Consider the following 12,296-nt stretch of genomic DNA (forward strand, 5'->3'; position numbering starts at 1 on the left):
TTACAGTGAAAATTTGTCATTATATGTTGTAACGTTTAAAACTTTTACTAATTATAAATTTTGAAAGCGTAAAATCAATTTTGAATGAAATAAACTAAATTAAATCAATTTATAAAAAAGTAATGGGATAAAGAGTAAATATAGTGATACTCCTTCTAACATATAAATGACAGGTAATTTAAAATGATTAAAGTGTTAGAGATTCCACCGGCTACTTAATCTGCTTTGTTGAAGTTGAACTGTCCATAGTCCAACCAATAACTACACATCCACGTTAGCTTTTCATTAATAATTGAACCAGTTATTATTGTTAACGCTCTGGTTTAATAAATGCTAACAATTATATTTCGCCAGAGTGACAGCAGAATGGGAACTTGCTAGCTTGCTTTGGCTTAATTTATGCCATGAATTAATCACTGAATGTGATGGGATCATTTTAACATCCAAGAAACATCAGAAATGTTATACAGCCACTTCAAAGAATATAACTGTGATGTGCAAGTAATACACCATAACAAGAAGAAACAACTTGAGAAAAACACTTTGACACAAGACTTTTAATTTCTTTTACTGTGTGAATCTTGACACTGGCCTTAGGCCATGTTTGAGTGCTGCTTCCCACACAAGATCAATTCTGTTAACATCCAAGGCCCCAACTTCGTGATGATCCCAACCTTCAAGGCTGTGTACCACTCCCCCCGCATGGCAAGCATGAACCACTCCCCTCTCCATTGTGTACTGCATGCATCTATGTGTCAGACTAAATTGTGAACAGATACTATGACAGTGTATATGAATTAACAGAAAATGAAAAAAGATGAGATAGATACTGCTAGAGTTGGTGACACTCACCTCACAGCAACCAAGTCCTTCCACGTCTTCTGGCAATCTCATGGCAGCCAGATCACCATAAGTGCAATCTTTTCTGAATGATAAAATGGGTGGGACAACAAATTGATGAAAATGGGTTCCACGTGGTGCCCAATATTGCTCTCTTGGCGTTATCCACTTACCAACGATCCAGGTCTGCATTAAGACAAGTAAGCACCATGTAAAGTTCATGCTACACCTATAATTTGTCTTTCAGTAATCATCATACCATATGTCAATTTCCTAAGTTGAGACAAAATTAAACCACGTGTATAAATAGTGATGCATAGTGAAGGGAGTACGTTATGTTAATTTGTCACTGGGAAAGTTTTCCTGGGTTATATATATTGGCATAGTTGTACCTTGCAGTTTTGAGCAGCTTGGTATTTTGTCACTTGGACAAGATAGTTTTGATATTCCACAGGGGCTTCCTTTTGGATCCTCTGAAATCTATCTGTGGAAAGAGTTAACATCTGCAAAGTAGCTCTCAGCGTCTTAGTAATGGTGATTAAATAAATCAATAATCATGAGACTTCTGCTTCATGAGAACTAACCACTATTATCAGCATTACTTGAATTAGCATCTATGTAAAAAAATTAAAGCAAACCATGTCTCATTAATTTATATGCATAAATGATTGAAAGGGTCCCCGTGCCTACCCTCACACTGTAATCAAACTGTGAAAGGTTCCATTTCTCAGCACAACAACTTCCTTTTCACAGCATCTATATGCATAATTGATAGGAAGCTATGAGCTATGCTATTGCTATACTATAAATCCACCATTAAAAGAGTTAGACAGAATAATAACTGTATTTTCATTCAAAAGGAAAAAGTAAGAGAGATACACTTATATATATATATATATATATATATATATATATATATATAACCTAATAGATGACAACAATTGAATAATGACCCTTTATCTTACTAGAGAAAAGTTAAAATAGAACTAAATTAACATTATAAATACAATCCTAATATTTTAATATTCTATCCATATTCAACATTAATTGTCCTTCAATCATTTAATTTTCTTCCTATTGGGCCATTTTAGGCTCATCCTATTAGCCCCCCTGCTACCCCACCCACCCTGCAATCAATCAAACAATGAAAGGATCTACTTTCACTGCACCACAATTTCATTTCATCCTATGCTATTTTTTTCTTCTATCGTTATCTCTCTTTCTTTGTTTGTATTAAAAAATTAGATTAATAAAAAATAACTAGATGTCAGGCGTGTTCCTAGCAAGAAAATACTCACCAGAACTTTGACTTTCTTTTGGCAAAGGTAGAGAGCAATTGCCCTTCCAAGCTTGGAAGTAGCTCCTGTTAGGAACACCTCCTTCACATCTTGAGGGATTTCATTGAGTATGACAGCAGCGGTTAACGTGTTCCCATGAACAACTCGAACCCTGAGGTTTGGGTGCTTGTCCACAAACAGCTTTCCACCCCCGTTTAGCGCTTCATTCTACATTCAGTGAGTAATAATGATATTAGTTAGTAACTAAATAACAAAGTTCTGACCATTGATGCCGAAGCTGAATGTATGATAAAATATTTTATCTGTCATGTACCTTTTGTGTAAATACATAGGTTACTATTGGAAAATGATAGTTTGATATTTCTTGGAATTGTACACACTTATTGATGTGATAGGCTTTAAAATAAATATATAGTAAAAGGTAAATTTATAATTAAATAATATAAAAAAATATTAAAATAATAACATTAGGAATTGTAACGTGTATAAAAAATTGGGTTGGCCGTTACTATTATACAACACACCATTGACTTGGCAACTAGGATGTAGTTATGCGAGACAAACATAAAACAGGTACTGGGGGTTGAAACCCTAACTGGATGATCACGGAATAGAATGCCTCTTAATTTTACTATTTTCATTTTATGTATAGCTGGACTAAAAATGGGAGGCCATGTGTAATTTGTTTCGGAAGTTGCAAAAGAGACCCACCATTCTTATTCAGCAATTATGACCTTCACCAACTATGCTCAGAAAAAGGCCAGAATCCATTAATTAACCTAGTTCGATTTACTGTGGTTGGCAAATTAAATAGCAATAGAAAAAGTTCAATATGTCAGACCTTATTCAATGCAGCAAGGCTAATGACTTTAACCCCAAGTTTATCGGCCCTTAGGATAGCTAGCTCAATTTGCTTATTGATTCCCTCGGTAGCAAATGGCAAGAAATACTGCAAAAAAAATGAGGAAAAAGAAGAAAAATAAATATTCACGGTGGAAAAAGAAATGTGACTACAGCTTTCTGACTAATATGGACCCACCTGAAAGCCACATCGAGGTACAACCCACGTTTGGTGTAATCTTCCTCTCAGATTGTAGAAACTAAGTAAAAAGGTCTTGGACCAAACCCACATTGCTAGCAAAAATAGAAAAGCAAAGGGCCAGCCAATGACCAAGAAGAGCCTTGTTGTGTATGGCAATGAAGAAAAGGATCGCAGGACGAATTGAACATGCATACTGGATGACACATCAACAATATGAGCCAGGAAAACAAAATGGGGTACCCTGTCGCCGGTTCCTGCAATGATAATTGACAAGTGACGGTAAAAAATTTACATTTATATGGTAAAACTTTACTTCAAAACACAGAATACAGCTATTTTTAAGTGCTGTTTGTTACATTGAAGTCTAAATCAACAAAAAAAAAAAACTAGAAGAAGTCATTAAATCATAGCACAGCTTACCTGAACCAGAACTTATTGTTTTGTGTGTTTGCCATGATTTTTTGTTAAGGGTATCGCCTAGCGCGTCGAAGAGAGGCATAAAGAGGCAGAAATTTGTGTCCTTGTCCGAGTGGTGTAGGCTGTGATATCTGCACAATAGCATGGAAAGGAAATGAATGATACATACAACTCACAACTGCTTAGAAATGAACGTGAATAAAATAATCGTATTTTGAACTCATAGCTGGACTGGACCACTATTTAGGAAATGCATGCTCTCTTAGGTCATTCTCTCGGCAGTTGCAGCATGACATTGGAAGAAAGCTAAATACACATTATGCGGCAGAATTTAAATAGGCTTCAAGCTAAAACATGTTTAGCTGTTAGCCCCAACTTGTTGCCAAAAACTTGTTGAAGTTCAACTCTCAGGACCACTGGTTTACTTGAACTTCTCTCTTCACATGATAGAACCTTAGACTGTTAGCTTTAGGTCCTTTCCACTCCCCTCTCTTAATGGTATTTTTATGTATGGAGAAAGAGGGAGAGAAATAGAAGCACACAGAATTATTCTTTAGGTAATCTCTGATGTTGCTTGGAAAGTTTATGAAAGTAGGAAAAATAAGTAAGGATTTTCATCTAATTATCTAAAATCACATTCCACTAATTTATATAAACTTTGCTCCAACTCCATTATCCATGACTAGTTTCGTTCTCTACCAACATTCAACTATGACATAAAGAACCTGAAGTGCCACAACAATTCAGGTACGGTTTCATTTGCATTTAGGTCGTACAGTAAATGCTTTTCACATATCTTTCTAAAAATCTGACGAAGATCAATGCGAGCTTTTTGTGACATGTGTGACAATTAAATATGGGATGCCAGTAACTGAGAAATATATGTGAAACTAACGGATGTAACAGCTCTAAATTAACTTACGTTGGTGTGTATATCACATATCTAAGAAATTGGAATTTCTCGAACAACTGATGAGGAACAATTTCAACATTGCCGTGGCCCAAGCATCTCAGGAAGTCAAAAATCAAAACATAAGCATATATCAAGCTTGCTGATCCATATCCCATCACAGAGGCCCCAAGGATAGGGATTCCAATGACTACCGTCAAAATAAGATGCTCCAAAAGTGTTGCATGTCCAGCTGTAGGAAAACAAGTCATGTTTCAAAAACCAACACAACATCAACAAGTGGTTTGAAAAAATGAGAACAAGCTATTATGAAGTTCTAACAGATAAACATCTACTAATCTTCCGTCTGAACAATCGGATAGATCCAAAATCAGAATCTATAGAGGAGGATTAAAGTGAAGAAGGGTAAATATGATTCTCACCGGTAAAAGATTCTGGTACAGGAGATGAATGATGAAGTGAATGATAATGGGTGAAAAGATAGTCTCCATGGAACCTTTTGTGCACCCAATAATAAAGTGGCTCGGAGACTCCCACATGGAGAATCAAAGTAACAAAAAGACCTTTTACATTCCAGAGAGGAAGATGCTGAAGAAAGGGAAACATATAGCAGGCCATGGAGGTAACTAGTGCTTGAAGAATCAAGAAATTGTCCCTGATTGAAAAACAAATATATTAGGAGACACACGGTACATACGAAACCATTTTCAACATAATGTAATTTTATTTAAACAAATGGAGAAGAGAGAGAAACAATTTCTTTGCAAGTTTTTACCAGTCCCATTCTTTGTCAATCTGCTTGAAATCAACACCCTGCTGAAGAATCCGTCGGTTTCTGGTGAGAAAAAGCATGTGGCTATAAGAACCCCAAAGCACATGAATTAGACCTCTGAGACCACTTAGTATGAGCAAATGAAGGCACCAGCTGAGGTTGTAGTAGGAGTGTTCCTCGTTATAGAACCATTCATACACGACTTTCGCCACAAACGGCCCATATAATAGATACTGTGTATATCCAATGAAAAACAAAGTAAGATCACACACATAAGCCATGTAAGAATTAATATCACAAAGAAAAAAAGTACCAACTTATGCAAATCACATAGCTAGATTTTCTGTACCTTGAATATTCCAAGGTTCTCCCACGGCCATGTTGATAAAGGAGGCCCCATTTCACTACACTATAGTGTAATTAAGACTTTCAAAATCTTCTATGCTATATAGCCAACACTTGCACCTTTTCCTTTGCCAAAAGGTAAATGCTCCTCCACACACTATATTTGTTTCTTCTAGCACCTATATGCTTCCTTTTGTATTTTTCTTTTTCTTCTGTATTTGTAAAACACAAGAGAGTTCAAAAACTATGTACAACAGCGGAGAACAACAACCCAATACCCAAAAGGAACATCAGAAAGAATGGAGGAACAACCTATGGATGGAGAGATCCGTTTATGCAACGAATGTATTCCTTTATCCTTTCCTTTCTTAATTGCTAACACTATCTCTGAGTTCTAACCACAACTTGAAAATTTATTCTCTCTTCCCATCAAGTATTTATAAGCGTAGCAGATCATGCATTAAATCTTGAGGCCTACAAAATAAGATAGTCTCCCACCTGTCTTCCCCTAACTGGGATATTAATTTTTTTTCAATTAATATATTCTACTTCATGAAAATAAAATAAAAAATATAAACTTCTGCGTTCCACTCGTCATTAAAATCTTACAAGTAACAAAGTTGTATTAAGAAAGAATAAAGGACAAAAACCCAAATTTAGTCATAAATGCATTTTTACTTGTTATAATCTCTCGAAAGTGCCATTTTAATATTTTTTAAAACAATTAATTACATATTTAATCGTTTAGCTTTTTTTAAAATTAAGTAAGTATTTTCAGACGTAAAGAGAAACTTATTCTCTATTAAATATTTATATATAATATTTTGCAGTAACCATATACAAACTAAATTAGTAATTCATTATTGTTAGTTAGTAGTTAAGAGATTTAAATAATTTACATAAAATCTTAGATGTAACATTATTTCCTCCTGAGAAACGGGAACTTCTTTCATAAATCAACGGTGAACATAAAACGAGTTGGGTTTCTCATTATAAGTCTTAATCTTACCATTCAAAATCTAAAATACTTAAGCCAAAACCATATTAATCTGATTTCATAGTATAATATATCAATTTTATAGTACGTATAATTAAATTGTAGAAAAAATAATAAATATATGTTAAAATTAATACATTTGCTATAAAATAAAATAAATACTGAAACAAAACAGAATTGAAATAATTCGAAGCACAATCCAAATCCGTCTCAAAAAATACACTAAGTTTACTTTCAAATTTTAAACATGTTCACATGTTGCCACTAAAATTAACTAAGGGAATTTTTTAAACATGGTCATTGTAGTTTTATTCCTTGACAAATGTGTATAAAAAAGACAGAAAAATTATAACTTTTTTTAATTTTGCCAAGGAAAAAAATAATCCTACTCTAAGATAAACGGTTTTAGTAAACTTTGGGTACATTATTGTTATTGGATTAAAAATTAATTTTGCTCAGAATATTTGTGGTTAACGTGATAAGTTTATACACAATAAAAAAAAAATACGGATTCTGTAAATTCTGTGGCATATAGACATCATTGATGTATCTGTATGCCAACAATTTGTGGAGTTTACACCGAAAAGGTTTGAAAAAAGAAACGTACGTAAAAGACAAGACAGCCCGCGCGTTGGGGGTGTTGTAGTGTAATGGAACAGATCTAGAGAAGCAGTAAATGCCTTAGTTATATGGTTGGCAGCTGAAGCACTACCTCTCATCAGATGTTAGATAAGGTAGGTTTGGAGTTGCCTCTCTAAATGCTCTTTTCATTATGAGACCAACACCATCACATATACTGATAAATTGTACTTATATTTAATTTAAGAGAACCTGTTCTTTTTCATTTTACTTTAAAATATAAGTATTTCAATCTAGAAAACTATATAGTATATATGACTTTGTGAATTTAACATTTGTCTTCTCAATGTTTATATTTTATGAGAAAGTTCTTTTTCCTTATGTATTATTATGACCAATGGTCTCTAAAATATAACTTACAAAGCAATAGAATAATAAACTCATTGAATAATTTATTATATTCTAACAAAATTACAAACTAATAACAAAATGATATATGATAGAATGTTAACATTAAAGTGACAATATACCCACTTCCATAATTAAAGTAGTACTTGTATGAAACCAACCTTTTTCACAAAAAAAAGTGAATATGCATGTTGATACGTTTAGTTTGTCCATATTAAATAGGATTTGCAAAGAGATATATTTTACTAATATTATCACCATAAATTAATCTAGTTTTCAAAATAAGAATTGAGTTTTAGAAAAATATGATATAACCAACAACATTGAGATATTATATTGTTGATCTCAGTACTTAACTTCTTCTTTTTCATATATCATGACAAAATAGTTTGTCGTTTCGAAGACCACCACTCCAAATTATCTCCAAGAAAAACACAATAACTAAATATCGAGTGTTTGATATCTGAACATCCACCCCAATCTGCATCGGTATAACAAATCAGATTATTTGTTGTGTATGAATATAAATGTAAGTAATGTGAATATAACAAACAGTAAGTCATCCCACAATGCCGAAGCTTATAAGGGGCGACGGATAGATCCACTACTTCTAAAAAAAAAAATCTTTGAGACCATAGTCAGGAAGTCAGTGTTTTTAGTATTAAGGAAGATGCAATTATTCCGTATTATTTCTTCATAAGCAAGGTAAGGGGTGTAGTATGCATATAGAAGGAAGAAAAGCTTGTTCATGCTACCTTGCAACAAATAAAGATTGAACTCTAGTAGTTTTGCATTCCTAGAATTATTTTTTTTGTATTAGGTTTTTTTAGGGAATGAATGGTTTTTTGTTTATTAGGTTATTGAGAGGATGACTAGTGTGATATATCATCAACATTATTGAACAAACTTTCGATCTCAAAATGCTCAAAATTTTTCTCATTACGTAGTTGTTGATCACTAAATTGTTGCACACTCTCATTATCTCCTAATACAACTATGTTATTTCCTTTCTCCAATCTTAACTCAGTATCAATTTCTTGTGGAACAAAAGTATAATCTTTTTTTCATAATTATCCCCCTGAATTTCAGACTTAATGAAAAAATAAATCAGTGTCATGAAAATGGAAACATTTGATTGATTTGTGGATTGTAGAACCAGTATCCCTTTTGGTGATCAACATAGTCAAGGAACACACACCTTTCAGCTCTAAGCGATGGTTTGTTTTCCTAATGTTTGTGTAAGTGAACATAAGTCACACAACCAAACATTTTGTGTGTTATAATTCATCAATTCTAGGACTTATTATTGCACCTTTAAGTTATTAAAAAGACATTTTATACTCAAGAACTAGACGGTGTTCAGTTGATAGTGCATATTGTATATGTGATCCCACCACTCGAGGTATCATATGATTCATAGTATCGCTCATTGGTGTGTCTATTCTTATTATACTAAGAGTACACTTATAGTCACTTTTTATATAACCTTTTAATTTATTTGTTTGTTTCCTTGTCATAATTACTTTGTCATGATGATCCAATTTCCTAAAAATCTCAACCAGTCCTCCATAATATTAAGTTAAGTTTGTATTGTTTTGTTTTGCAGTTAATGCCCTTTGATTCAGGCCAAACAAACTTCTGAAACTCATCACTTCCCTCATGAAAAGCTTTTGACAAAGCATTCCAAAAATCAAAGAGTAGTGGGTAAGCGAATATACCTTGTCATGATTTTTTGCTTCATGGACATCAACACCCATTTTTTTACTTTTTGATTTCCAACATACCATTTTTCATATTCCTCATTGTTTTTGTTGAAGGTTTCGCCTTCACAGGACAATTTTTTCCTCTTTACAATGTACATACATTAAAGACACCATCAAATTGAATTGTTGTCTCTCAACTTAAGTTCTCCCAGAATTAAAAAGAAAAAGAAAAATATTCTTAAAACCGAATTAAAAAAGAATTCTCTATTATTTTCATTCATCATTTCATCATTTGTATACACATACATTGTTATTATAGTATTATACTCTAACAAATCAATAACTAAATAAGAAAGTATATAAATTATGACTAAATTAATGAATTATGTAATTATACCATATTTTATACAAAGTTATAATGTAGCCAATAAAAAAATATATTTATCTCAACAAATTATTTATCAATATTTTTCACTGTCATTTAAGATTTTGTGAGATTATGCGTGAATTTTAAAGTGTTTTGTTAATATCACATATTTAACGTTCTCCAATTATAAGGTGGCAAACATATGGTTCTTTTAGAGACAACAAGTGTGACAACTAGGTGAAAGAAAATTTTAATGACACATAGTAGCAGAGGAATAAAGAGATAAAAAATATAAAAAAAAAGTTATCAAAAGGAGAAAGATCATAACCTATATCTAATATCATAAAATAAGATTGTTTTTTATTTATTATTTATTATTTATTATTGTGATCAATAAAATTATAAATTAACTTATAAGATAACAATAATTAATGTAATGATATATGATATAAGATAGATTGATAATAATAAGAAAGAAGATAAGTATATATATATATATATATATATATATATAAGTCTTAAAATCAAAACAAAAAATCATAACTTTTCTTTCAATATTTTATTTTGATACTTTAGATTGTTTCCTTTCTTCTTCTTCTTTTCTCATTCTTTTATTAAGAAAATAAGATTTGAAACTGTAATTTCTACGAATACATATTTCAAACCCGGATAATAGTCATTAAATGTTATCTAAGATGTCAAAAAAAAATATTTATAAAAACTATTATTTCTTAAATTTAGTATCTAGACAGCTTATGATATAATTTTTTGTTATACTTTTACAATATTAACTATATTTACATTCTTTAAGGAATTGAATAACTATCGTGTGTATTGTTCAAATATACTTTATTGATGTCCACTTTTGTTGGGTTGAAATATACTAATGTTAAATTTAAATAAGCTAGTTAAATTTAAATAAGCTAGTTAAATACTTAAACTTAAACCTAAATTTGAGAAATAAATATCTTACTCAGATATAATCAATTAATTCAACTAACCGTATTATAGAAATATTTTTTTCTCTCTTAAAAATATGATATTAATTAAGTTAATTTTAGCTTAATTATAACTTGATTTTATTTTATTAAATTTATTATTTAACTGTGTATAAGTATATTAACTTAATATTTAATTAATATGCTTATATTAAAGGATGATTTAAGAAAGTATACCTAAATATCATAATATTATATATTTTTATTGAAGTTGTAATAATTTTATTGAGAGATAAGAGACATTAATTTAATTTCACAATAATGCTTAAAATATTACTTTTGTTTTATTTTTATTTGCATCCAATCTATTGATTAAAAGAAAATTTACCCAAAGAATAATTGAAGTATAATTCATCCGATCAACAACTCTTCATATATATTAAATTTTGTTAAACTTTCTATTGAACATATATATTAAGTTTATTAATTATCATAAAGTTTCAAATTATGTAATAATTCAATAAAGAGATTATATTTAATGTATGGAAATGTTTTTTTAATATTAGTTAATGTTGGGTATAAAATTACTTAACGAAAAAATTCTAATTAATTTGTTTCAAAATTAGCATACATATCATAATTGAAATATTAATACTAAAGTATTTAATTGTTGGACATGATCAGTAAAATATGTTTTTTACACAAAATATTTTCAGAATTTTTATTTTTAGTGCAATAGTAAAAGTTTTTGGTTTTCATATCATATGTTTATTTTCGTTTGAATTTTAAGGTGAGTCGTTAACTGTTTAAATGATTAATGAACATGGATATTAAAGTGACGTTATAATTATTTATTTGACGTGTTTTCACTTTTTTTTATAGTTTTCGTTTCTAACATAAAAAACATTTATATTCTAAAATATAAGCTTTTTATATTTCAAGTATCATATTATGCGTTAAATAAAATATTGATTAATTTTAAAATTTAATAAACTTTTTGGTTGTAGGAATAGAATAAGTTTAGATTACGTTTCCGACCCTCTTAATATAACTCAAACTTTCATATTATTTTAATTTTTTTTTCTTTTTTAGCATATATGTATTCTTAGCTATTAACATTATGTATTTCATAATTTCATATTAATACTACAAGAATGTCTTATTGGTCCAGGTGTTAAATGAAAATGACCAAACTCCTTAAATAAGATTTAGTCTGAATCTTTGTATGCAAAAATTGTATTTGAGAAAATTAATTCTACCGCCTTATAAATGTTAGCCACCAAAAATGGATTACCTCTTTTACAAAACACTTATAATCATAGACATAAACAACTTCATTTTTTGTTTCATTCTTCTGTAAATAAAAGTAAAATTGTACATTTGATCCAATCTAAATTTTTAATTCGTTGTTATGTTTTATATTTTTTATGATTTGATCTTCAAATTTTAGAAAACTCAACAATTTTATCAATTCTTAATTTTACATATGTTTGTTTTTTCATTTTAATCAATTAAAATTAATAAGGATGCTTTAAATAATCATGTTAGATTATCTCTGCGTTTTTTGAAATTCAGACTATTATGATTGTTGAGTTTTATAGAGTTATAGATGTTATGAAGGAAGCTCAAAAGATGGGGCTTAATTACGGTAAAAAAATCATGTTTAGGATTACTCATATT

The 12,296-nt window shown here is 30.3% G+C and overlaps 1 protein-coding gene across 2 annotated transcripts; it reads right to left on the bottom strand.

Annotated features, from left to right (window-relative positions):
- Positions 1 to 386: 386 nt before the first annotated feature.
- Positions 387 to 6,138, bottom strand: LOC137807393 (very-long-chain aldehyde decarbonylase CER3). Of its 2 annotated transcripts, XM_068608020.1 has the most exons (12): positions 5,937 to 6,138; positions 5,629 to 5,836; positions 5,283 to 5,512; positions 4,930 to 5,162; positions 4,520 to 4,739; positions 3,601 to 3,728; positions 3,178 to 3,434; positions 2,980 to 3,087; positions 2,139 to 2,345; positions 1,233 to 1,343; positions 853 to 1,026; positions 387 to 738 (listed from the first exon to the last, which is right to left on the bottom strand). In XM_068608020.1, the coding sequence occupies exons 2-12, from the start codon at positions 5,677 to 5,679 to the stop codon at positions 568 to 570; spliced, it is 1,890 nt and encodes a 629-aa protein (XP_068464121.1). In that variant the 5' UTR covers positions 5,680 to 5,836; positions 5,937 to 6,138; the 3' UTR covers positions 387 to 567. The 2 variants fall into 2 exon arrangements, with proteins under 2 accessions (XP_068464121.1, XP_068464120.1); XM_068608019.1 differs by having other exon boundaries at positions 5,629 to 6,100.
- Between the last annotated feature and the right edge of the window lie 6,158 nt (positions 6,139 to 12,296).

This window comes from Phaseolus vulgaris, chromosome 3, assembly GCF_000499845.2.
Source record: "Phaseolus vulgaris cultivar G19833 chromosome 3, P. vulgaris v2.0, whole genome shotgun sequence".
Lineage (NCBI taxonomy): Eukaryota > Viridiplantae > Streptophyta > Magnoliopsida > Fabales > Fabaceae > Phaseolus > Phaseolus vulgaris.

Coding starts and splice junctions, on each gene's coding strand:
- LOC137807393 (XM_068608020.1), bottom strand. CDS start 5,679: ATGGGGCCTCCTTTATCAACATGGCCGTGGGAGAACCTTGGAATATTC. Junction 5,513..5,628: donor AGAACCTTGGAATATTCAAG/GTACAGAAAATC, acceptor GGATATACACAG/TATCTATTATATGGGCCGTT. Junction 4,740..4,929: donor TGTACCAGAATCTTTTACCG/GTGAGAATCATA, acceptor GTTTTCCTACAG/CTGGACATGCAACACTTTTG.